The sequence below is a fragment of the Caretta caretta genome, chromosome 5, assembly GCF_965140235.1.
Source record: "Caretta caretta isolate rCarCar2 chromosome 5, rCarCar1.hap1, whole genome shotgun sequence".
Classification (NCBI taxonomy): domain Eukaryota; kingdom Metazoa; phylum Chordata; order Testudines; family Cheloniidae; genus Caretta; species Caretta caretta.
In genome coordinates this window covers 25,607,994-25,633,727 of record NC_134210.1, presented here as the reverse complement: position 1 = coordinate 25,633,727, position 25,734 = coordinate 25,607,994, and the positions used below count along the sequence as shown (strand labels likewise).

The window sequence follows — 25,734 nt, the reverse complement described above, 5'->3', positions numbered from 1 at the left end:
GCTATGTTGGAAAGAGCCAAAAATCTGTGCTGAGGAAAGTTGGCTCTTTTTATCATTGCCCCCATCAAGATGTGCCCCTATGAACTCTAGGTTCTGTACCCAGGTCAAGATGGATTTTTGTATGTACAGTTGTTGGCCCAATTTGAGAAAGAGGCCTATAGCCTTGGAAGTTGCCCGAGACGTCAGTTCCAGGGGGCAGCTCAGCAACCAATCGTCCAGATAAGAGAATACTAAAACACCTTTCCTGTGCAGCTGCGTTGCTACCACCAACATGACCCTTGGGGCAGATGATAGGCTAAAGAGGAGCACTCCATATTGAAAGTTATCCTGGCCTACAATAAAATGCATTGGACTTCCTCACCACAAGATGAGAACTTCAGGCAAAGGACACTGCCTAATGTACTCTGGGGTGGGTGTTTTGCTCATGGTCATAAACTTCTGAATCATCATGCTTATGGGGTTTCCCCAAATTAATGTCAGGTTACTTCCCTCTTTTCATAAAGTTTCTTTTCTATGCACAGCCTCAGTCATTGAGAGAGGGGAAGTATTGTCTCTTAGAGGTGCCCAGGGGTGATGTGTAATTTCCCAGGTTACTGGGTGGGGGAGCTCAAGCCAGTGCTCAGTTGTATTGTAAAAAGGAACCCCTAGATATTGAACCTGGCCCTTGTGGCTGCCGACTGCACCTGGCAGATGGGTTACATGAGTAAAAGAGAAAAACAGAGTTGAGGGAATCTCAATAGGACAACTGCTAGAGCTCCGTCTCAGGCAAAGGCAGTTAAGAAGAAACTGGGAGTGGTTCACCCATGCAGTGCTATATAACAACGGCATGGGCATGAGACTGACTAACACCGATGAGCAGGCCAAACGGACACTGCTATGAGAAATCACAGATCAAAGCTGCAGGGGGCTCTAGTGCACCTAGAGTGGAGCATCCGTAGGGACATGACTCGAAGAAGAACTGGATAAACAAGTCATTGAAGATGGCAGATGAAGGGTTGATGTTTGACATAGTGAGAGACTAGCCCAACTAAATAGAGAAAGGCAAACTTTTTCAGGATGTTGAAGCATGGACAACATTGATTTGATGTTGTGGAGAATGGAAGCCTGTAAAAAAAGGATGTTTTTAAATGTACAGCATCATTTGTCAATACATCTATGAAAAGTGATATTTAGAGTGTATACTCTAAAATATGATACTGTAAAAGAGCTCCAAAATATATATATAATCAATGTCAAGCATTTAAAAATTAGGAAATGACAGAATTAAGCTTATCTGTGCAACTTTAATTCAATCCGCTTCCATGTAGGCTTGATGATAGTTTTTAATTACATGATCACATGATATTTTTTCCATCGATGTCCTGCTTCATTCAGTGCACAGGATGGATGGTGCTCTATTAAGATCAGTTATTCAATATTTTGTTTTATCTGCATGATTCAATGCATAGCCTTTGGTTTATTCACAGCATACTATTCAAACCCTGGTCTCAATACAGAATTATGAATTTCCTCATGGGCTTTTCTATGGCACTGATCAGGGTGCTTCCCAAACATTTATTTATCTTCAAAACACCCCTGTGAGGGGAGGGGATGGTATTATCCCATTTTACAGAGGGTGAACTGAGGCACAGAGAGATTAAAGTCAAAACTATCCACTAATTTTGAATGCCTAATTGAAGAAGCTTAGGACCTGATTTTTCAGAGTACTTAGCATTAAATAGCACTTTATATTCAAAATACAGCTCTCACTGACTTCAGCTGCAGCTGTGAGTCTCCTTGCCCACCAAATCCCAGTCCCCAACCTGAGTCCCAATTTCCTCCACCCCCAACACTCACTCACAGTGTCTCTCCTCTCCTCCAGTTCCAGACTCAACAGACTCCTTGTCCCAGTCTATTCCTTTCCCTCCCTCCATCCCTTCTTCATCCATGCTGCCTGGGCACTAAAAGGGAAGGATGTCATTGAGAGCACAGGAGAGAGTCTCTCCCTGCTCTCAGTTCTAGTGTCTGTCCATGCCCTTGCCTGGAGCAACTGGAAGCAGCAATTACAGGGGAAGTCCAGCTTCAACCCTGTAGCCCTGGGCTGGAACATGCTCAGTCACTCTGTAGTGATGGTGCATGAGCAGTCTGGTGAGCACTAGGAGCTGTGAGGGGCTGGAGCATGTTCATTAACAGATAAAAATCTCCAAAGGTATTATCCTTAAACTCTAGGAAGCTTTTACTGAATATGTGTGATGTGAGGTTTTTCAAAGGTTTATAACTTGGCCAAATGTGAGCAGAATTTCTCAGGAACAGCAAAAGGCACATTCCTGACACAAAGGCCAATCCCTATCAAATTTCAAGTCCATGTTCCAAAGAAAAAAGATGACCAGATTTTTTTACATGGTAAAACAATGTTTTTCCCCTTTGCTTCACTCTTAGAAATGGTTGAACTGTTTTGGCTGAAATTTTCCAAAAGACATCTGGCATCTACAATTTCATCCCAAATGGCTAAAGTCTGGCAAAGTTATAAGGAACTGAAAACAAGGTCTTATAAAAGGAAGTGTTGGGCAATCTTAAAATAGGAGGGTCTGGTAACATTGTATATAATTACAGCATTTAGATGGCCAAGTTAAGAACAGAGGCCATTATAAATAGAAAAGGATAACCAGTACCAGGATATTTCACTAAACTGATTTGACTGGTAAGCTGAATGCAAATAGCAACACTATGCAATATAGCCCAAAAATTTATTTTTACAGGACTATGATACTGGTATTTTTCTCGATCCGCTCTGCCCAGAAGGTGATACAATGCCAGGAGTGCACATGCATTCTTCTTTTTTATATTTTCTCACTCCTCACTTCAGTCAGCTTCCTTCTTTAGTAGGGTTGAATTAAAGGGATATTTGGTCTTGACCATGTAGTCTTAAGGGACCACATACGTGAAGTCCCACTGAGATAAATACATTAATCCAAGAGTCTGCCTGGGCAACTGCAAGATAAGGACTATACTGATTTAGCTATTTACCATACCTGCATAAGTGAAAAGAAATGGTTCATCAAGATTCCCATATGATCTGGTAACCAGCCATCATTCATGATATCACTACGTTCTTGCTCTGCTTCTTCCCTTCTGTTTTCACAAATATCCCAGAGACGGTCCCTCAGGTCCTAAATACAAATACTATTGCAAATAATGGATGTGTAAAACCTTAGGCTATCTTTCATATATTTACGTATAATAAAAGTCAATCCAAAAGAAACTGGCCAAAAAGCAATCAACAAAATGTAGCCTTGGAGACCCACCACGGGCATGGACTGACTAAGAAGAAGACTCAACCAGTATTATTGGTACCAATGAATGCACAACTAGTACGTGCTGTTTTTTCTCCAATACTGGAGTGAGAATTGGTGGTGGTGGAGGCTGTAACCTTCACAGTTCTGGGAACCAGAATATAATTTTGTTAGGCCAAAAGCTACTTATGGCAAACAGGTCTTTGAAGCTGAGATGCACCTGCACTGGCCTTTAAACCTGAAAGAAGGTACCCATCATGCTTTGTTCGTAAAAGGCACTCAGTCCTTTCTCTAATGGCGATTTCCCATATTTCTTCTATGTAAACACATCAAAAAAGAACAACATTGAGAACAGAGGTACTGGTATACTGACCCATATTTTTGACAAAGGAAAAGAATGAAAAGAAAAAGAAACAGTGCTTATTCCAAGTCTTATGCCCACTATAACTAAACTCCAGGATAGTTCCCTAGGCTTTTAGGATTTCATTGCAATGCACTGCAGAAAAATGACACTGCATTTATAACGTCTTGTTCCAAAATGATGCCAAGCACTTCAGGCCAGATCTAATCAATCATTGCAGCAAACCAGTTGGGAAATTATTTGCAATGTAATAAACTCATCTCTGTAACAGAGTTAATACAAGTAAGATTCACCAGAATACCAACTGCTTTGAAAAGATCTGCTGAAAAGATTTTGCCATGGTATATTAAAACAACTACCACTGTCTCTTTCACAACCACAGAGTATCAACATTCTCTATGCAGCAAAAAGTCTGACTCAGGGTAAATTTTTCACCACTCCTACCAGTTTATCAGTTGCAGGCTGACAATGTAAAAAAAAAAAAAAAAAAGCAAAGGAAGGGGAAATATAAGTGGCTAAGTTCAGTCCACTAGTAGTAGGTATTAATTTAAATTATTTTCCTACTGATAATAATATAATCACTATGGCCAAGAGGAGGCATTACAAAAGTAACATGCAATATGAAAAATTACAATAGTTTTATTTCATTGTATGCAGATCTTCTAAGATGTACACTTGCATTCCATTTCTATTTAATGAAGCTGATTCTTTAGTAGCAACTGCCACAATTTTTTCCATCTTCTGGAATTCTGCACATAAAGTCTATTCTTCTCTCCATGTGACCTTAGGTTTTGCCACTGAGATAGAGCATCACATATGGGATATTCCAACTCCTGTATTTCTTTTTAGCTTCTTGAAATTGTTTTTAACTGGGTTTATGCTATTATCCTGGAAAAAGTACATTTTGACATTTTGATATTAGAAATCATTCTTTCTTTTTGCCAGTCATGTAATCAATTCTTCATTTTTCAGATATTCACCTCACTAGCTGGGCCGCAATTTTGATGGGGCCAGGAGTGGCAGAGACATTTTCTGGGGCTGTAGGATGGGGGAAGAGGGTGAGAGCTCACCTGGAAAAGGCTGAGGAAGTGTTCCATATGCCCTTTCTAATTTTCTTTCTCCTCCCCCCTACTCCTTTTCTTTCAGCATGCGGGGGCTGCTTTTCCCTTCCCTCCTCTTTCTTCCTCATGCTTAGTGGGGGGAAGAGAGGACATACTCGATCAGAGGCCTAGGCTCTGAGACCAGTACCACACACTGCCACAGCCATTGAGCAGCAGGGATGGTGCCAAAGCTGGCTCTGTTTGGTGACTGATGCTGTTTGGTGGTGGTGGAGAGTGAGAAGTGTTCATATAATAGTTGACTAGACAAGGTAGCATTAGTACATTAGTAGTCATATTACATCAATCCTGTGTGAATTCAAATGCCCAAAGATGCACAAAGCTCCAGAGCTAGAAAAATTGAAACATTTGCCATTTACTCACAGTAACCCTTTGGTGTAATTCTGCTTTTGTTTCCTCATCTTCCCACAGATCATCAGCAATGGAGTTATAATCAGATTGCCACTGAGATACAAACTCCTGCTTATGGTCTGGACGCTTCAGATAATCCTTAAAATGGTTTCTGTGAACAGTGAGTCAAAACAAAGGAGTTTTAGCGCTAAAACATACATAGTGTGCTAGAGGAATAATATAAAATGAGAATTCTAATGCAATTAACTACTGTTACTCACCTAGTATCTGCTAAGTAGTGAATCACAGAATACTGTTCTTCTCTTAAACATCTAAGTATAGTTTTGATGGTATTTTCATATGTATTTTCTACCATTTCCCAATAAGGTACTAAAAATTCAGGTATTTCCTGTTAATTATTAAAACACACAAATCTTTACTTTATATACTTCCTGCAGCCTGTCCAAACACACAATCAGCAAGTATAGGAAAGAGGTATCTTGGACATCAGGTTAACAATATATTTCCTTTATTTTATTTATAATTAAGGCTACGATTATGTCACGGAGGCACAGAATTTGTGACTTCCATTGACCTCCGTGACATTTTCTGCCTTGGGGCTGGAGCTCCCACCCAGCCCCGCCTTCACAGCCCCCAACCTGCAGCTGTCTAGCCACCCCAGGGGATGCGGGGGACTCCCCGCAGCTGCCAAGCCACGGCAAACGGGAGACCCCAAGCAGTTGCCCAGCCACGGCCGGTGGCCCCCCTGCATCTGCCCAGCTTTGGAGGGCAGGTCAAGGCGACCCCGCGCAACAACTGCCCAGTCGCGGCGGGAAGGCGGGGGGATCCCAAACAGCTGCTCAGCCACGGCGGGCAGCCGATGGACCCACTTCAGCTGCCAGCCACAGCGGGCACTCCCCACAGCTGCCCAGCCGCAGCTGCAGCCATGGCCAGGGGATCCTGCAGCTACCAGCTGCCCAGGGCAAGGGGACCCCGCTGCAGCCCAGCCCCAGGGGCAGGGAGACCCTGGAGTTCCCACACACCACATCAGTGGGGGACTCGGGAGCCCCAGCAGCAGTGGGTGCTGAAGCCACCCACCCCTTTTGTCAGGGATATTTTTAGTGAAAGTCAGGGACAGGACACGGGCTGCCGTGAATTTCTGTTTATTTCCTGTGACCTGTCCCTGACTTTTATTCAAAATATCTGTGACAAAAACTTAGCCTTAGTTATAATGTATTACAAATACCCTGCCAAAATATAATATTTACTCTGGATACACCTTTCATAATATTAAAGTGTTACCATCTTGTCAACCATGTGCATTGTCACTCTGAGGAATTATCCATAAATTTCTAATATATGTCATTATCAAATTATCAGATATTTTCAATACTGTACACTGAGATGCAGCATATTTTTAAAATCACATCTCTTTAGGTATTTATATTTATAATTCATGCTACCATCTCTCAGATATTCTTTATGTATTAGAAATATGTTTTAGAATGAATTCATTTGTAATGGACAAAAAGTTATCTAGAACTCAATAAAGTATAGTCATATAAAAGATTCCTAATCTTGAACTGCTGCACCTTGGGAAGTGGCTCATCTATATAAACCCATTCATCTGATCCTGGTTTAATTGGCGGTGGTTCTACAGGGGTGGGAGGAGGTACATCTTCAGGTGTAGCTGGTGAAGATTTTTTCCCTGGTGATTTTCCTCGAACGGAGCCTTAAATATAAATGCACAATTAGTACCCTCAAATATATTTTAAATAACAATAAATACATGGACCTAGACACCTAAGCTGCTTAGTTGCCTTCAAATAAACTTTGCAGGTGTTCAAATGTGTCATTCCGCAACCAATATATAGCTGAAGTCAGTAGTTTTGCATTTATATAATGATATTTTCCAGTTTAGCTTTTATTTTATTCGACTTGCCAAAAAAGTTAGATTTCCTAAAGCTCTGCTGTGAAAGAAATAGAAAGATAATGAAACAAGTTACTTACCACGTTAACAAAAAGTAAATGGTATTGTTACCATTATGACTGACAGTATAGGTACCATGATTTCAAGGTATCACCATGTAATTTCTGCTTGATGGATCTTGAACACTGTAAATATTTACAGTTTCTATATAGCAGGGCTTGGAAGAGCTGGAGTCAGACTGAAATAATTTCTAGGACCAATAATCCTTTGAGGTTACCCCATGATTTCATGGCAAAATGCTGTTTTTAAATTCAATTAACCCTGGGCATTAGGGTTACCCACAGAGTGCTTCATTTGATATACACTCTACTTTTAACTTTACATGTACTGCAAAATACAAAGTAAATCATAGGTCATAGCCCTGCAAGTGGGGATACACCACACATAGTCTGAAAGGCTTCTAGCAAAAGGAAAAGGAAAGAATGGGTACTTACAATCACTCTCACTACTGGATCACTTTCTAAAGACTAGGTGTTTTTAAATTGTTGAGGAATGAGAGAGAAATGGGCAACAGGAGGGGCAGGACGATGGTATGGCAAGATACAGAGGGGGAAGAAGAGGAATAAAAACGGAAAAATCAGATATATAGGGAAGGGGAAAGAAACAGGTGAATTTGGATCCAAACCCCGGCACTGAGGGAAAACTGAGAAGTATGGAAGGAGCAGAAAGTGAGCGGTACAAGAACTGGGGAAAAAACCAAGGCAGATAAAGGAAGATAAAGTTAGTAAACTAAAGAGGGGGATCAGAAAAGATCATTCAAGCAGGGAGTTGGGGGGGGGGGAAATCTAGTGGCCTGCAGGAAAATGTGGGAAACTATTTAAGAAAACCATAGGAACTGTAAGTGCAGCAAGATTTGCAATTGTCACCTGCACTCCATCTTTGTACTACTTTAGGAGGGGGATCCACCCAAATAATTTCGCTCTGAGAGCAGTCAGACAAGAACATAAGGTATGGTAAAATAATATTAGCTGTACTTAGTAGAGAATTGAATGGGTCATGTTGTGTACAATAAGCTCCTTTAAAAATGTTACACAATGGTCCCATTCTTTTTGTTTAATTTTTTAGTGAAGACATATCTTGGTTCACTGCCTCATTGCTGTGACAAAATCTGTACATCCAATAATAGCATAACTAGTATTCCCCAAAGGAACACCTGCTTCTGAAAGTGCTGATTTAGTATGACAGAAAGCAGATAAGCTGATAACCAAATAAAGTACTCAAAGGATATCTGTAGTAAACATTGTGATGTCCCTGTCAATGCCCTAAAGCTCCTCCCAGTGCTCCCTCACTTAACATCCCTACACTCATACCACCTGCTTTGCTCTCATCATCCCTCCAGCCTCTGAGAACAGGACTGGACTCCATTTGGAATTCATCAACACAAACCCTGAATTGCTTGTTGTTGACTGACCCAAAGGATTATTGCCCCACGGGGTCTGAGTGCTCTGCAGCACCTCCAGACTCCAAGTGTGAAATCCTTGCTCCACTCAAATCAATGGGAGTTTTGCTATTGACTTCAGTGGGGCCAGGCTTTCGTGCCAAAGCTCATGCACATAAATGTAGAAGACAAAACCAACCACGTGGTTCCTTGGAAACATTTTATCCAATTATCTGTCATGTGTGACATTTATAAGAATTCATCATGAAGTGGCTGAATCTCCCTTTGTTGGTATATTACACCAAATTGTCCATATCTCAGTGTGCCTTACAACCTAATTAACAGTTATCAACACTATTTTTAAAGAGAGGAGTGGAAGATAAGTAAGAACTATACATCCTTATGTTAATTACCAAAAGAGTAAAAAACAAACATGCAAACGTGTACTTCACCTGGTTTATTTACTTCGTCTTTCTTTTCCTTTTTCTCTTTAAAGGATTCTGACTTTTTGGGTGGCTCTAAGGAAAGTTTTAAAAAAACCACAAAGACACACAACAGAGACACCTTTAAGATGCAGAGTTACCAGCATTTCTGAAGTGTAAATATACCAATTTCTCTCTAATGCTAATATGTTGATAATGGAACTTGGGTCTTTCCTGTATACACATTGTGCTGTCTCAGATGGTGAGGGTACTAGCTCTGAGGTTAAAAACAGGAAGGAAAGGCTAAAATTAATACTCAGTTATCTCAAGGAATTAAATTATACCTGCTGGACAGCTCCCTTTGAACATTTTAGAACCTCTTCTCAAAGTATCTGTGAGAAGATGTGAAACTGACTCATATTACTGGAAAAAGGTAGACAGGCTGTTCAGAGGTTTGGGACAATTATTTAATAGGAAATACGCTCTAGTTAATCTTTTTGGAAATACACTGAAAGTATTTATTATTTTCCCAGGATCTGTTCCAAACAGCTAAGAAAGAGCTTTATAAATAAGTTTGCTATGGCTGACAAACCTTTGGGTGATTTGGATTTTGCGGGCATAGGCTCCTTATCTTCAGAAGGAGATTCAGTTTCCTTATTTTTATCTGCTGGAACTGTTAGCGTCTCAGCTTGTGGCAAAGGGGTAGGAACTTCTTGCTTTTTCTCAGCTTCTTTTTTTTCCAGTTCTTTTCCTTCAACATAATTTCAATAAAACACATATAATCTGATAAAAGATGTACTGTAATCATATTATTAATTTTGAACCAATAAATCTTGAAGACTATTCACTATTATATCTTATAAAATATGTGTGCGAACAACAAATATGTGTTTACTTTTGTTTTATGTATTTAAATGGATTAGCATTAAAAGAAAGCTACATTTAAAATGGGTGCATCCATTTGCATTTGCACAAGCTGTATATTTATAGAGACTTGCTGAAAATATGCCCTTTTAAATTAAACATAACTTGACAATTTTTTCTCTCAGTTATACCAGTGTAAAACTAGAGTAATATCAATTAAGTTATTCCAAATTTATACTAGTGTGTCTGGGAACAGAATTTGGCCCAGGCTTACACAATCCATAAATATATCAACACACACTACAGCCGAACAATTACCAAAATTCCAACTTTGGTATTTTTGTGAGTCTGATCCAAAGCAAAGTTTTGCCATTTCTGCAACTGAATATAGCTTGTCATGGGCAAAATAACAAAATTTCACCTAATGAGGGAGATTTGTTTGTAATACGGATCTTTGTCAATAAAGTAGATAGTTAGAAAATATTTTTGTCTATATAAAAAAATGTGCAGTGAGAATGAAAAATGTGTCACCTTTCCACAAAGCTGCAAAAACATTACACCTTTCAGTGCCAGTGAGATATTTTTAAGCTCCCTTCTGAATTATAAAGGCTCAACTATATTTTAATATTAAAGTCTCCATATGAAAAACATAAATTCAAAAACTTACTTCTGTTCTGTTTTTTAGCAATTTCCTCCATTATGATTTCCTTTATCCTTTTACACAGAAGGTTCTTTTCTGTCTCGCCATTAACTTTCACTAGAATATTTTGCTGTACTGAAAACCATTTCTCTAGTTTTGGCCAGTTGTCTAGAAAGCCAGCAATTCTGTGAAATCATATCAATGTATAATTTTAAAATCAAAACGTTAAAACAAATAGTGAAAAATAAAATCTTATTCCCAACCCAACAAACACATTTAACAGCATGGTGTCTAATCTAAATCTAATGCCAATTCTGAAGATATTCTGGATGCAGAACTCCCAGTATAGATAAGGCTACAGGTTAAACTAATCTTCTGTTACATCATCATTAAAAATCAATAATTATTAAAATATTAATATAAACTAATTACATATTTAGAAATGCAGGTTGTTGTCTCTTTAAATTTGCTCATTATACAAAATTAAATATTTAGTGCAAATGATTTTAAAAGAAAGTATAGTACTATTTTTGTATATAAAAATAAAAGAGAACGATAAAAGAAAGCCCAATTTTGGAAATACCCTAAGCCAAACTGAGACACAACATGCATTTATGTATCACATAATATAAATATGTAAATAGCTGTTTTGATATGAATTTGAAAAATAATCTTTTCAAGACTTTGAAAAGTAGAGTATATGAATTATTATTTTGGGGAATCATTTATACTATACCAATAAATGAGGATACGTACTTGGGCCCCACTTCAGCAAATTTCTTAAGGACATCCTTAACTTTAACGGTGTCATTAGTAGTCAAGTATACCCTGACTGCTCTGTGCTTAAAGTTAATGACATGCTTCAGTACTCTGCTGAAGTAGAGCCTTACTGTACTAAATATAACAAACCTATGTTGTATCTGGTCCCTGACTAAATCGGTCTTCTCTCTTTCTTTGAGTTCAACATCTGAAGCTTGATCACTGTCTTCCAGTTGAATCTGTGATGACCCTGATTTATCTGTTGAGTAGAAAATACCAGAGACTATTGAAACAAGTTACTACATAGACTTGTTCTGTGTTCCTGTTAAAAAGTTTATCAAAATGAAAACACCGACTGGCTACTTCACTCCTTCATTTTTAAAAGTAGCTCCATACATTCTACACAAAGGAGATGGATATACAGTACTTTATTAGGAATACATTCTCATTAGATTCCTGGGACTATGGCATTTACTGTCAAATTTTCAAAGTGCTTTAGCAGCACAATCCCTTTGAATAATTGAGAATTGCAAATTTAAAGTTCTAAGGCCTTGTCTTCACTGCATTGTTAGCTCTAGTTGTAACTCAAGTTTTACCTTTAACTCACCTTCTGTTCACACATAAAAATCTCTAGATGGAGTTAAGTGGTGCTTTAAGCTCGAGCTAGCGGGTTTGAGCTAGTTGGTCAAAGGGTATAGGTTGAAGCTCAAGTGATGCTGGTGTTTGAGCTAGTAACATAGCAGGGATGCAGCAGCTCATGTAACAGCAACTCATCTATTGCTAATCCAATCACTCAGTGCCGCTAATCAAATCACTGTGCTTTCCCAGTGTGGCCATCTCACTTGAGATAGGGTAGTCCGAGCGGAGTAACCCAAGTATACTAACTTCAGGTAACTATGGCAGTAAAGACAAGTCCTATGTCATTCTTTGGATCTTTAAGGGGCATTCTCCTTTCAGTTTGGACAACATACGTTCTCGTCAAGATAATATGTCCCTCCATAGCCATCATGTGTAAGGTGACAAAGAGGATGTGGTCTGAGTGGAGTGTGGGGGTGGTCATTTGTTGCCCTCCTTATCTTTGACTCTACTCTATAATACAATGTGCTTTGGCTATTTTGTCAAAAACAATTATTCCTGTATCCTCACAGGATTAAATGAACATACATACTGAAGGCAGTGATCAGTGTGGGGGGTAGTGGTGCCACTTGCTCAGGTGTGCACCTTCCCTCTTCTCCCTTTTGCTTCTCTCCTAGTTTTCAGTCATTGCAATATGCGGCCCTCAGAGAACGATGTTGTCTGTACATTCACAATAAACTAGTCATATTTCTGCACTTGCCGTATCATATATTTTTTCTACTTAGCACTTCATTAAATTATGTGGGATACTGCATATCAGCTGGTGCCAACATAATGCAGATTTAAACAAATAAACACAGCATTTTTTGGCTGCAGGCAGATCTCAAAAATTAAGAAAAAAATCTACAATAGTTTGAAAGTACCTGCACTAATGATACATAGTAACCACATGAGATCTAGTGAGAGAAATTTGTCAGTAATGATTTTTTGCTCCATTGAATATAAGTTATTGTGAGACATTCTGGTAAATCTTGAGATAACTTCTGTAGCTAGTGTGTGATTAGTATGACATTTATATTTAGCTATACACTATAGCAGGAGTATACAATCTGAAGTCAGAGGCCACAAGGAGCCTGCAAAATATTAAAATACAGCCAATAGCTTCCCTCTTTTTATAACTGCACATAGAGAAAAAATCTGATGATGAATCTAAACAACACACAATTCCTATCCATCATCATCATCATCAGGGAAGATAAAAGTACATTTTTAAGAGTTTCTGGTATTTGTGATAAAAATTATGTAAGTTTATATGTGATTTTAAAATTCAGCCCACAAACTCCTGGCACATAACTAATGTGATCCTTGGTATTGTAAAGATATGGCAAGCAAGCAGTACATTAATAACTTTAGCTCTCTTGGTGTCATAACTACTTAGCATTTCCCATTTTATCATGATATGGGTGTCACTAAGCTTTTTTAAATGTATGTGTAAGCGGGGGAATAGTCCCGCTATTGTGGGGAACTTTCCTGGTTTCTGCACTACCCCGGTGAAGTGGGCTAGCGAAAGGATCTAAGTCCTCGCTCCCACTTCCTTTACCCAGTGGCCTCCCTGCCCTTGAGGACTCTCCTTCCACTCTCCTGTCTGACAGAGTCCTCGTAACCCCAACAAAGCTGGGCCCAGGATTCCTGGGGGCTCAACCCCCAACCCTGCTGTGGTCACCTAGGACAGGGGCTAGGGTGTCCCCACTCCGGGGTACTCTCTCTGCACTCGGCACTTCTCTGACCCACTGACCATTACATACAATTGAAAGCAAATGCAAGTTATTTAATCAACAATTAATTTTAAAAAGAATAAGGAAAAATGGGAAAGGTTAAAGGAAACACATCAACCCGCTCTGTGGCACAGAACATCACAAACAGTGTCTCTGGAATGTCAGGGCAGTTCACAGTCTGTTCCTTGTAAGTCCCAGGCCTTCTTCTCAGGCCCTGGCTGTGTTGTAGGGATGCTGTGGGTTGGACACTTGCTCTGGTGGTGGCCAGACACTCTCAGGCTCTAAGTGGTAGGACCCTTCTTCCCAGTGTCGCCCCTGCCCTGTCGGGGTTACGATCCAAGCCTGGCCTGCAGAGCCTCTTGGCTGAGGCGTCTCCCTGTGCTGGGCCCGCTGCCCAGGGTCCCCCTCGCTCTCGCCAGCTGCTCACCGCACCCAGCTCCGGACTGCTCCAGCCCCAGCTCCACCACTCTGTCTCAGCACTGCTGCTGCTGCTCTGCCTCCAGCTCCCTGGGCTGCTTCTTTGGCCCCTCTGGCTCTGGTTGCTACAGCTCTGCTCCCAGGACAGGTCTGCTCTGCAGGCTGCTTCTGTGACTCTGCTCCCAGCACTGACCTGCTTCATGGGCTGCTTTTCTGGCCCCTCTGGCTCTGGTTGCTGCAGCTCTGCTCCCAAGGCAAGTCTGCTCTCTCTGGGCTGTGCCTCTAGCTTTGGGCTGCAGCTCTGCTCCCAGGACAGGGTCTGCTCTCTCTGGGCTGCTTTTCTGGTCCCTCTGGATCTGGCACAGCTCTGCTCCCCAGCTCAACTTGGGCCCCTACTTTCTCCTTAGCTCGGCCCCACTCTGTCTGACCCAGGCAATTCTAGCTCACACGGAGGACGGGACCTCCCTGGCCTCCTGACTCCCTGATTAGCCTGCCTGCCCTGTCATTCAGGCTGACCTGGAGCATTGGCCTCTCCCGATTGTTCCTGGGGGCTGTCAGTCTCAGGGTCCTGATTCCCCATCGACCCTTCCACCTTTTTAGTACTGGGAGCTAGCAACTAAAACACTCGCACTGAATGTTAGTAAGGGGCCAACAGTCCCTTTACATATGCAGTGAAGTATAACTCACCCTTCATGCCAGCCACACGTTCCAGCACTGTGGTGTCTGAAATGTCTAATAACAGAGCAAAATCAAATGCAGGTGGAGATAAAGGTAGATCTTTTGGGGCTGCTGGGTCTGTAACTAGGGAGGGCTTCTTAGACTTCTCATCCTTTGTTTCTCCTTTGGCCGGATCACTCCCTGTAAGTGCTTTTTCAAGTAGTTTTGCCTGGTTTATTGTCATTGGAAATCCATCCATGATCCATCCCTTTTTCTGGGGTGTTCGTCTAAACATAAACAAGGAACTATAAACATGTAAAGAAACTACTTTAACTTAGTATTAACATTTATAATAAAGAGTTTTCCTATAATTCTGTGATTTGAAATTAGGTAGAACAAAATATCATGAAAATTCTATAAAATAACAATGTATGTCATTAAAATTAACACGGCAAATCAAAAGATTTTCCAAACAGAAAACCGCAGAAAACAGGACTAAAACGAAACAAAACAAAAGGACTGCAATTTTCTGGAACAAACACTATGGGACTGATCTTTATACCATGAGAAAAGATGCCAATTTTCTGTTATCTGCCAACATGTGGAACAGCAGCAGTAAATAGCAGATTTCTAGAGGGAGGTGCATGCCTTGACCAACTTGCCTATTAGTTCAGAGGAGGTGAAAACTATTCCATGAGTTCAGAGTAACAGCCGTGTTAGTCTTCCACGGTATGCATCCGATGAGCTGTAGCTCACGAAAGCTCATGCTCAAATAAATTGGTTAGTCTCTAAGGTGCCACAAGTACTCCTTTTCTTATTCCATGAGTTGCTCTATTTCAATGGAACTACTCACGGAGTCAGGTATTATTTACCATGAGCAAGAATGGCAGTATCTGCCCTAAGAAACATATAATTATTTAGCATATAATTATGTTTGAAAGCAAACTACACTATTTCATACTTAATAGCCTCCACCATGATGTCAACTAGCAATTCATCAGGAATATTTTTTCCTTTCTTCAACAATTTCTCTGATGCTGCACCAAGACAGGCACGAACAGATAGCTGTGGAAAAGAGCAGTTAAAAGAATATGTAGTACTAATAATATCATGTTCAGGAAGTAATAGTAATAATATCATGTATCATGTAGTACTGATATCATGTTCAGGAAGTTCAGTGCACTAAATGTTAAAGTGTATGCATTCCACTGCACATTTAAAGCACGTATTCAATTCCGGTAAGATCCTCAGCAGGTGTAAACTGGCCTAGGATCTTGGTCATTACATGTAAAAATTAATGTTAGACAATGTTAAGGTTGAAAATTGAAACATTTAAAAAATCAGGAAATTTAAAGTTAAGAAGCCTGATTTGGATCTCACTCTGGTTTTACACTGATGTAACTCTACTGACTTCAATGGAGCCCAGTCCTGATTTACACTAGTATAAGATTATAATCAAGACTGAGGTTTTTACAGCAACATTTAATCTGGTTGGTGTCACCAGAGTCATGCTCTCTATAGGTCTTCAGGATATTCCCACATCCTGCTTGTTGAGTAAGGTACTACTTAGTATAAGCCTAACATAATCTAGCCCTAAGGAATAAACATTTTAATATTGGTAGGACCAATATATTAACAAATTCTGAGAATGCTCTGGATGTGGTAATAAGCAGATTTAAAAGCATGGAAAATATGTGATGAAGAGCAACGTTTCCTCTAATTTTTGACAGGCCATGTGCACAAAAAATTTCTTCTGTGCAAATTTTTGACAGGTTGTGTGCGCAAAAAATTTCTTCTGTGCAAATTGTGCTTCTGTGCAAATTTTTGTGCACGCAGTGTTTCACTGTGTGCGTGGGGTTTAGGATCTGTGTGCATGCACACAGCTTAGAGGGAACAGTGATGAAGAGGTATTTGTGAATAATTCTGATGACATAGATGACAACAAAGCCAACAGAGAAAATAAATCCAAATTTGTGTAGTAACTTTGAGTAAAGTTATCACTTTTCATATTTTATATAGAAATATGAGCCTGTGGCATGGTCCATAAATTAAAAATAGTAAGAGAAAAGTTCAATATTAACCGGCTTTGTTTAACAAACAAACATTTCATATATCTATACATGGTGGAAGTCAAAGTCAGTTTACATACTTTAGATACTTCATCCTTACTCTCACTTGACTTCATTTCTTGATGAGAAGATTCTTTTCTGCCAAGACCATTACCTAGCAATAACAAAACATCAGCAAATATTACTTTTATTATATTAACATTTATTATTAATTATTATTATGGATACATAATATCATTACATAATATTTTTATTTAGTAAGTGCTGTCAGTGTTCTCTGCACTAGTCAGAACACAGGGGGAGGCACAGAAACTATCCCCAGGAGCTTATTATCCGTAATTATTTTCCTATAATTTCTCCTTTTCAGTCTATTTATTTGTTTATTTTTAAGAGACAAACCATCAAACTCTTACTCACATGAATAGACTTTACTCCTGAGAACTAACTTCAATAGGGCAACTTGCATTAGTAAGGACTACACACAGGAGAAAGAGTTTTCAGGACTGTGTGTTTTTCAGGGCAGGATTCTTGTCTTCATACCTCTCTATAAAGCACCCAACATATTGTTTTCACTCTCCAAATATAAAATAATAACTATTTTGGTTTTTTTCTCCTTCTCACACTATATGATGCCACAAATAGTCAGTGAGGAATATGGCTTAGTACTGTAAACACTTCTCCATGTACTTGAGTTTATGCACACAAATAGACTCACTGATTTCTGTAAGACTATGAAGTTAGGTATGTGTTCACAGGTCTGGGGGCTATGTCAATGACAAATTTCAGGTTTCAAACTTCAAACAGTTTTTGCTGGAGTCATATTCAAAAAAGAGAGGTTAACATTTTCTGACCAAGGGAAAATACTATTTTCAACCTCCATATCCTAATACAAGGAAGCTGAAAAAGTTTCAACCTCAGAGGTGAACGTTTCGGAAAACTATGAGTATGCGGAAACGAGGGTTATAATGGGAACTTTTGCAAAGCGTGAGCTGTAGTGGGCACTAACAAACACCTGCTAGAACATATAAGCAAAAAATCAGCAGGGGATGGAGAAATCCTCTTTTTTGCCATTCAAATCCAGATATCAAAATGATTTAAAAGAAATCTAATTAACTCTACAAATTTTTACCTTTGGTTCCATCAAGTGATGCGCTCTTTGGCACGGTTTCAGAAACCTTAGATGCTGAAGTTGAAGGGGGCCTCTTCAGGACCTTTTATAAATTAAACAATCACGAACCACATTTCTTAGTTTTCATAACATTAAGCAAGAATAGTTTTTGGATATTTTAAATGTATTTTAATGAATATTCAGTTATTTAAACATATATAAACTGATTGTCAGGTGCATAACAGCAGAATAATCTATAGTAAAACAGTAAGAAAAAGTTATTAATGTCAGCCTGGAATGATGAGTGCAAGTATTATTTTGATATTGATGGTAACTTGAAAGCAAATGAAAAGTTGGGGATGGAGTGACAGGAAAGAGAGGGTTGTTATTTACTCATGACACTACTCAAATTCAAGTAAACAGAGCAGGCTAGAAGGCAATGATCACTTCAGATGTCCTCTGTTCACTATGGTCCTGGTCCTGCACCACTGACTTCAATGGGAGCAGGATCAGGTCCTATATAAATCTAACCCCGGTCTACACTACGCGTTTAGGCCGAATTTAGCAGTGTTCGATAGATTTAACCCTGCACCCGTCCACACAACGAAGCCATTTTTGTCAACTTAATGGGCTCTTAACATCGATTTCTGTACTCCTCTCCAATGAGGGGATTAGCGCTGAAATCGACATTGCTGGGTCGAATTTGGGTTAGTGTGAACACAATTCGACGGTATTGGCCTCTGGGAGCTATCCCACAGTGCTCCATTGTGACCGCTCTGGACAGCACTCTCAACTTGGATGCACTGGCCAGGTAGACAGGAAAAGCCCCGCAAACTTTTGAATTTCATTTCCTGTTTGGCCAGTGTGGCAAGCTGATCAGGACAGGTGACCGTGCAGATCTCATCAGCAGAGGTGACCATGGAGTCCCAGAATTGGGAAAGAGCTCCAGCATGGACCGAACAGGAGGTACTGATCTGATCACTGTATGGAGAGACGAATCCATGCTATCAGAACTACGTTCCAAAAGACAAAATCCCAAAATATCTGAAAAAAATATCCAAGGGCATGAAGGACAGAGGCTATCACAGGGACCAGCAGCAGTGCTGTGTGAAACTTAAGGAGCTTAGGCAAGCCTACCAAAAAACCCAAGAGGCAAACGCCTGCTCGGGGTCAGAGCCCCAGACATGCCGCTTCTATGATGAGCTACATGCAATTCTAGGGGGTGCCCCTACCACTGCCCCTCCCCTGTACGTGGACTCCTGCAAGAGGGGAGTCTCACACAACAGGGATGAGGATTTTGGGGATGAGGAAGATGATGGGGAGGGGGAGGTTAAAGATAGCACACACCAGGCAAGTGGAGAAACCATTCTCCCCGACAGCCAGGAACGGTTTATCACCCTGGAGACAGTACCCTCCCAACCAGGGCTCCCGGATCTTGAAGGCGGAGAAGGCACCTCTGGTGAGTGTACCTTTGTAAATATAATACACGGTTTAAAAGCAAGCTTGTTTAATGATTACTTTTCCCTGAAGACTTGGGATGCATTCGCGGCCAGTACAGCTACTGGAAAAGTCTGTTAACATGTCTGGGGATGGGGTGGAAATCCTCCAGGGACATCTCAATGAAGCTGTCCTGGAGGGACTCCAAAAGCCTTTGCAAAAGGTTTCTGGGGAGGGCAGCCTTATTGCATCCTCCTTGGTAGGACACTTTACCATGGCAGGCCAGTAGCACGTAGTCTGGAATCATTCCATAAGAAAGCATGGCAGCATGTGGTCCCGGTGTTTGCTGGCATTCAAGCAACATCCGTTCTTTACCTCTCTGTGTTATCCTCAAGAGTGATATCGTTCATGGTCATCTGGTTGAAATAGGGGAATTTTATTCAGGGGATATTCAGAGGTGGCCGTTCCTGCTGGGCTGTTTGTCTGTGGCTGAAAAGAAATCATCCCCACTGTTAGCCACGTGGTGGAGGGTGGGGGGGTGAAGCGATCATCCTAGAGAATTGGCTGTGGGGGGATGGGGGGGTTGTGTAGTGTGTAGTTGGGTTTGTGCTGCATGTTAACCCAAAAACATCAGCCCATACTTTTAAATGGCCAAATGTGTCTTTTTCAGTTTTACTCTCCCTTTTTTTCCTCCCACAGCTGCAAATGTTTCAACGCTCCCCCTATCGTCTCCGTCCCATAGGCTAGCGCAGATAAGAAGGCAAAAAAACCACACTTGCGATGAAATGTTCTCTGAGCTCACGCAGTCCACCCAAACTGAAAGAGCCCAGCAGAATGCGTGGAGGCAGACAATGGCAGAATCCAGGAAAACACAAAATGAAAGCACGGACAGATGGCTGGAGCAACAGGAGAGGTGGCGGCAGCATGATGAAAGGAGGCAGGATGCAATGCTGAGGCTACTGGAGGATCAAACTGATATGCTCCAGAATATGGTTGAGGTGCAGGAAAGGCACAGACCGCCACTGCAGCTCCTGTGTAATCAACCGCCCTCCTTCCCAAGTTCCACAGCCTCCTCACCCAGACGCCCAAGAACACGGGGGAGGGAGGGGACCTCCAAGCACCCAACCACTCCACCCTAGAGGACTGCCCAAGCAACAGAAGGATGGCATTCAATAAGTTTTGAAGTGTAGTGTGGCCTTGTCCTTCCCTCCTCCCCTCCATCACCCAGTGCCTCCCTCCTGGCCCACCCCTCCTGGGCTACCTTGACAGTTATCCCCCTATTTGTGTGACGAATTAATAAAGAATGCATGAATTTGAAACAACAATGACTTTATTGCCTCTGCAAACGGTGATCGAAGGTGGGAGGGGAGGGCGGTTGGCTTACAATGAAGTAGAGTGAACCAAGGGGGCACCATAAACGTCTCCTCCTTACTCTCACAGATATTGTGGTGCACACAGCAAGCAGTAATAACAATGGGAATATTAGTTTCGCTGAGGTCTAACCAATTCAGTAAACTGCACCAGCGCGCTTTTAAAAACGTCCAAATGCACATTCTACCACCATTCTGCACTTGCTCAGCCTGTAGTTGAACAGCTCCTGACTACTGTCCAGGGTGCCTTCATGAGCCATGGCATTAAGGGGTAGGCTGGATCCCCAAGGAAAACTATAGGCATTTCAACATCCCCAACAGTTATTTTCTGGTCTGGAAAGTAAGTCCCTTCCTGCAGCTGTTCATACAGACCAGAATTCCTGAAGATGTGAACGTCGTGTACCTTTCCTGGCCATCCCACATTGATGTTGGTGAAACGTCCTTTGTGATCCACCAGTGCTTGCAGCACTATTGAAAAGTACCCCTTTCGGTTTATGTACTGGCTGCCAAGATGGTCCGGTCCCAAGATAGGGATATGCGTTCCGTCTATCACCCCACCACATTTAGGGAATCCCATTGCGGCAAAGCCATCCACTATGACCTGCACATTTCCTAGAGTCACTACCCTTGATAGCAGCAGCTCAGTGATTGCGTTGGCTACTTGGATCACAGCAGCCCCCACAGTAGATTTGCCCACTCCAAATTGATTACCGACTGACCGGTAGCTGTCTGGAGTTGCAAGCTTCCACAGGGCTATCGCCACTCACTTGTGAACTGTGAGGGCTGCTCTCATCTTGGTATCTTGTGCTTCAGGGCAGGGGAAAGCAAGTCACAAAGTTCCATGAAAGTGCCCTTACACATGCGAAAGTTTTGCAGCCACTGGGAATCATCTCAGACCTGCAAAACTATGCGGTCCTGCCAGTCTGTGCTTGTTTCACGGGCCCAGAATCGGTGTTCCACGGCATGAGCCTGCCTGATTGCCACCAGGATGGCCAAATTGCTGGGGCCCGTGCTTTGAGAGAAGTTTGTGTCCATGTCCTCATCCCTCTTGTCACCATGCTGCCATCGTCTCCTCGCCTGCTTTTGCAGGTTCTGGTTCTGCATATACTGCATGATAATGCACAAGGTGTTTACAATGCTCATAACTGTCGCAGAGATCTGAGCGGGCTCCATGCTCGCCATGGTATGGCGTCTGCAGGAGAGCAGAGTGGCAGCGGAAGCAGTTGTTCAATGATGATGGTTTGCAGACCTACTGCACCGTCTGCAGCCAGGACACAACAGCTGAGCGGGGTGCACACTTGCCGTGTTATGGCGAGACAAGAGCAGCCGAGCAGAGTTGCAGCAGAAGCAGCCCTGCAAGACCCTCAGGAGAGCGGAAGCAGTGGCTGACGACCTGCGAGGTGGATTCATGAGAGCAGGAGAGCAGAGTTGCAGCAGAAGCGGGAGCCCATGAGAGACAACATGGAGAAATTCGCTATCTAGACAAGAGCAGGAGGAGGAGAGCAGAGTGGCAGTGGAAGTGGTGGTTCGATGATGACGGTTAGCAGTCCTACTGAACCATCTGCTGAAAGCAGTATGGCACCCGCATGGAAAAAAGGCGCGAAACGATTGTCTGCCGTTGCTTTCACAGAGAAAGGGGGAACTGACGACATGTACACAAACCACCCGCGACAATGTTTTTGCCCCATCAGGCATTGGGAGCTTAACCCAGAATTCCAATGGGCGGCGGAGACTGCGGGAACTGTGGGATAGCTACCCACAGTGCAACACTCCGACAGTCGATGTTAGCCTTGGTACTGTGGACGCACTCCGCCGACATAATGTGCTTAGTGGGGACACACACAAACAACTGTATAAAACTGCTTTCTAAAAATCGACTTCTATAAATTCGACCTAATTTCGTGGTGTAGACATACCCTAAGAATGGTTTGCAGTTGAGGTTGAAATCATCATTTTGTCACACTGCACAAAGGGAGTATTCTGGCATTTTCTCATATCCAAAGGAAGCACTCTTGCATGGCAACACCACATTAATCTACAGTTCTATAGATGAGGCTGATTTACTCTTCCAGTACGAGGCTAAGTTATTTTTCTGTCACCATAGTTCTTAAAAATAATCTCTTTCTCCAGTGACTCAAGATTTTAGTGCATTAATATAATAAAGACAACAAGGAGTCCGGTGGCACCTTAAAGACTAACAGATATATTTGGGCATAAACTTTCATGGGTAAAAAACCCACGAAACCTTATGCCAAATATATCTGTTAGTCTTTAAGGTGCCACCGGACTCCTTGTTGTTTTTGTGGATACAGACTAACATGGCTACCCCCTAATACTTAATATAATAAAGGACAATCAGGTCTGTACTCCTTTCCATGCCTGTATTCAGTGTAAGGTTCCTCCTACTTAACAGAGCATCCTAATGTGGGATTATTACTAGGCAGCTCCACACCATGTGGACTAGCAAGACTTTCTTATCGGCAGGACTGGTGTCACCATCTATTACTAAGGTTGCCCAACACTCCTCATTATCAGTCTTTTTTCAGTTTCTTATACCTTTTCGAAACTTTAACTATTTGGGCTGAAATTTTCTATGCTTGGTATATTTGGGAAAATTTCAGATGAAAGGGTCCAGATGTTTCCAAGACTGAGGTTAAGGAAAAATATGTTGTGTTGCCCACATTAAAAAATTATGGTAACCTTTTCTTTGAAATGGTCTGGCATCCTCATGCTTTGGAGCAGGCACTTGAAATCTAGAAGAGAGGTGCCCTTTGTGTCTGGGATGGACCTTTTTCCATCCCCATGACAATCCACCTAAATTTAGCCAAATTATAAGACTTTGAAAAATTACCTGTTCACATGCGCTCAGTAGAGACTTGCTAGAGCTTAACCGTTAAAACCTCAGAATACTCCCTCCTCTCTGAGCTTGCTTGAGCCTCTCAAAATCCCAGTGCTGACCAGACTGTGCATGTGCCATCCCCACAGAACAACGGACCATGCTACAAGCTACAGAGGTACTTTCCCTTTAACTGCTGCTCTGGGTCAGGGTAGTAGGGCTGGGGCCTGGAACTGACAGCAAGGAGGCTGTCTCTCCTGTGCTCTTAATGACCCCCCTTCTGGTACCCAGGCAGAAAGGGAGCAGGAAGGAGTCTGCTTTGAATATAGAGGGGATAAAGCTGGACATGGGGAAATAAAAGGAGTAGACTGGGACAAGGAGTCTTGTGATAATAAAAAGAACGCTAAAAAAGCACTATTAAGGTGTCAAAGCCAACCCCTCAAAAGTTAGGAAATGTCAGAATTAAGACCAGTGCAAGTCTTCTATACCTGACTCATCTCAAAGAAGAGGAAGGAACATGACCAATATACTTTCCCCCTAACCTGCTCCACTGTTCCTTATAACAGTTAAAACCAAAATGAAACTTGCACTTACTTCATTTTGTTTCCCAGAACCCTCTGCTTCTCGTAGAATCAAGCTGCTTTCACTTTTCATTTCACTCTCATGGAAAGCTTTGATGGTGTCCTGGACCAGAGTATCAATAGACAATACCTGAATGTTGCAAGCTAATAGACAGAAAACATTATTGTGATAGGTTTATATTTTGGAAAGAATGTAAAGAGATTATTAAATGCAATTAAATTAATTCTAACAAGGCAGCTTTATTAAATGCAATGCACATTTCTTTTGGTTTGGGTTTTTATTGGAGTTTGTTCCCACTGACATGACACTACAGCCTGTACAATGTACACTGGTAACTGCAATTAGTCTGTTTGCCATTTTATAACCATCTACAGAAAAGTTCTGTGAAAACATTTCTCACCAGTTCTTCACTTAATAAATTCTGAAGCAGTAAAATTATTAGGTACAATGAATTAACAGTAAACTTTTATATTCAGAAACTTTTCATTTTACTTGGGAAGATGGAGAATAAATTACACGGAGCCAGACCTTGCAAGTTCTGATGCATCTGAGGCACCTATCTTGCAATGAGCTCTGCACAGGTGCAGGGGTCTGACCACAAAGAGCATATTGTAGGGACTGGGGCTTAAAAGAGTATAAACAAAACAAATAAACAATAAAAAAAAGTCTACAGAAAAAAAACCTTCTACCTTCTTCCAAGAACTTTACACAGGTGCTTTTTCCACTAAAAAGCTTTCCTAAAACACATCCCTGGATAGGAAACGGAGGAAATACAGGTGGTGGGGGTTCAGGCGTTGGAGGGTAGACAATGTCCATCAATCTATGAACCACATGACCCAATATATTATTATTAGGTGGAGGTTTGCTTCCACTGTGCTCTTCAGGTGGGCACCACTCACCTATCATACTCTGTATCAAAAACAAATCAGAGAATAATTTGTGACTCTGCCGTGTATTTCATCTTTTAAAAGATAAATACAGAAATAAATAAATAAATAAATAAATTATTTTGCACTTCTAGAATGCTGTATTTCATCCAAAGATATCACAGGGCTTTACAAACATTATTCATTAAAACTCATTAAAACCTATTTGAGGTAGGCATGTATTATTTTACCCATTTTACAGACCAGTAAACCCATTCTTATCTGTTTTACAGAGAAATTAAGTAATTTGACCAATGCAAAAAACAAGTCAAGGGCAGAGTTAGGAGCAGAACTCAGGAGTCCTGACTTCAGCCCCCTACTTTAAATATTAGACAACACTGCTTCCCTATTACCATACACCAACATCTAGCTAAAACTTTCAGTAACATATTATAAATTATTTGATTTATTTCCTAAGCATTTAGTTAAGAAACTAAATTACACAGTGTTTTAAGGGAGAAAAATAACCATGAGAAATGTGGGCCAGGTCTATACTTCAAACTTTTGCTGGCACAGCTACATCAGTCAAGGATGTGATGAGGTATAATCTCTGACTGACACAGCTGTGCTGGCAAAAGTGCCCAGCATAGATGCAGTTATACAGGCAAAGCTGCATTTTTGCTGCTTGTGAGTGGAGGGAGGGCTATAATAATCAATACTGGCAAAGCATAGTTTTGCTGGTATGAGCTGTGTCCAAACTAGAAGCCCTTTGTTGGTACAGTATATGAGTATAGCTATACCAGCAAAGCACTCCTAGTGTTGACTTGGCTGTGGGTTGATCCTAACAAAAGAAAAAGGAACATTTTATTAGGACCGGATAATTCTAACTCTTTAAAAAGACTTATTG

At 41.3% G+C, this 25,734-nt stretch overlaps 2 protein-coding genes across 2 annotated transcripts in view; both read right to left on the bottom strand.

The window, feature by feature from the left end:
* The window catches only part of LOC125636734 (sperm flagellar protein 2), a 75,245-nt gene extending 57,406 nt beyond the window's left edge, over positions 1 to 17,839 (bottom strand). The window contains exons 1-11 of the mRNA XM_075128429.1: positions 17,758 to 17,839; positions 16,709 to 16,782; positions 14,590 to 14,846; positions 11,285 to 11,393; positions 10,403 to 10,560; positions 9,464 to 9,622; positions 8,902 to 8,967; positions 6,674 to 6,813; positions 5,363 to 5,490; positions 5,115 to 5,253; positions 3,012 to 3,149 (exon numbers count right to left, since the gene is read on the bottom strand). Coding sequence (XP_074984530.1) covers positions 3,012 to 3,149; positions 5,115 to 5,253; positions 5,363 to 5,490; positions 6,674 to 6,813; positions 8,902 to 8,967; positions 9,464 to 9,622; positions 10,403 to 10,560; positions 11,285 to 11,393; positions 14,590 to 14,846; positions 16,709 to 16,722 — 1,308 coding nt within the window. The 5' untranslated portion in view covers positions 16,723 to 16,782; positions 17,758 to 17,839. The remainder of the gene's footprint in view (positions 1 to 3,011; positions 3,150 to 5,114; positions 5,254 to 5,362; positions 5,491 to 6,673; positions 6,814 to 8,901; positions 8,968 to 9,463; positions 9,623 to 10,402; positions 10,561 to 11,284; positions 11,394 to 14,589; positions 14,847 to 16,708; positions 16,783 to 17,757) is intronic.
* A 1,705-nt stretch (positions 17,840 to 19,544) lies between these two features.
* Positions 19,545 to 25,734, bottom strand: part of LOC142068265 (sperm flagellar protein 2-like) — a 46,162-nt gene continuing 39,972 nt past the window's right edge. The window contains exons 11-13 of the mRNA XM_048850336.2: positions 24,651 to 24,870; positions 23,974 to 24,104; positions 19,545 to 19,662 (exon numbers count right to left, since the gene is read on the bottom strand). Of these exons, the coding sequence (XP_048706293.2) occupies positions 19,564 to 19,662; positions 23,974 to 24,104; positions 24,651 to 24,870 (450 nt within the window). The 3' untranslated portion in view covers positions 19,545 to 19,563. The remainder of the gene's footprint in view (positions 19,663 to 23,973; positions 24,105 to 24,650; positions 24,871 to 25,734) is intronic.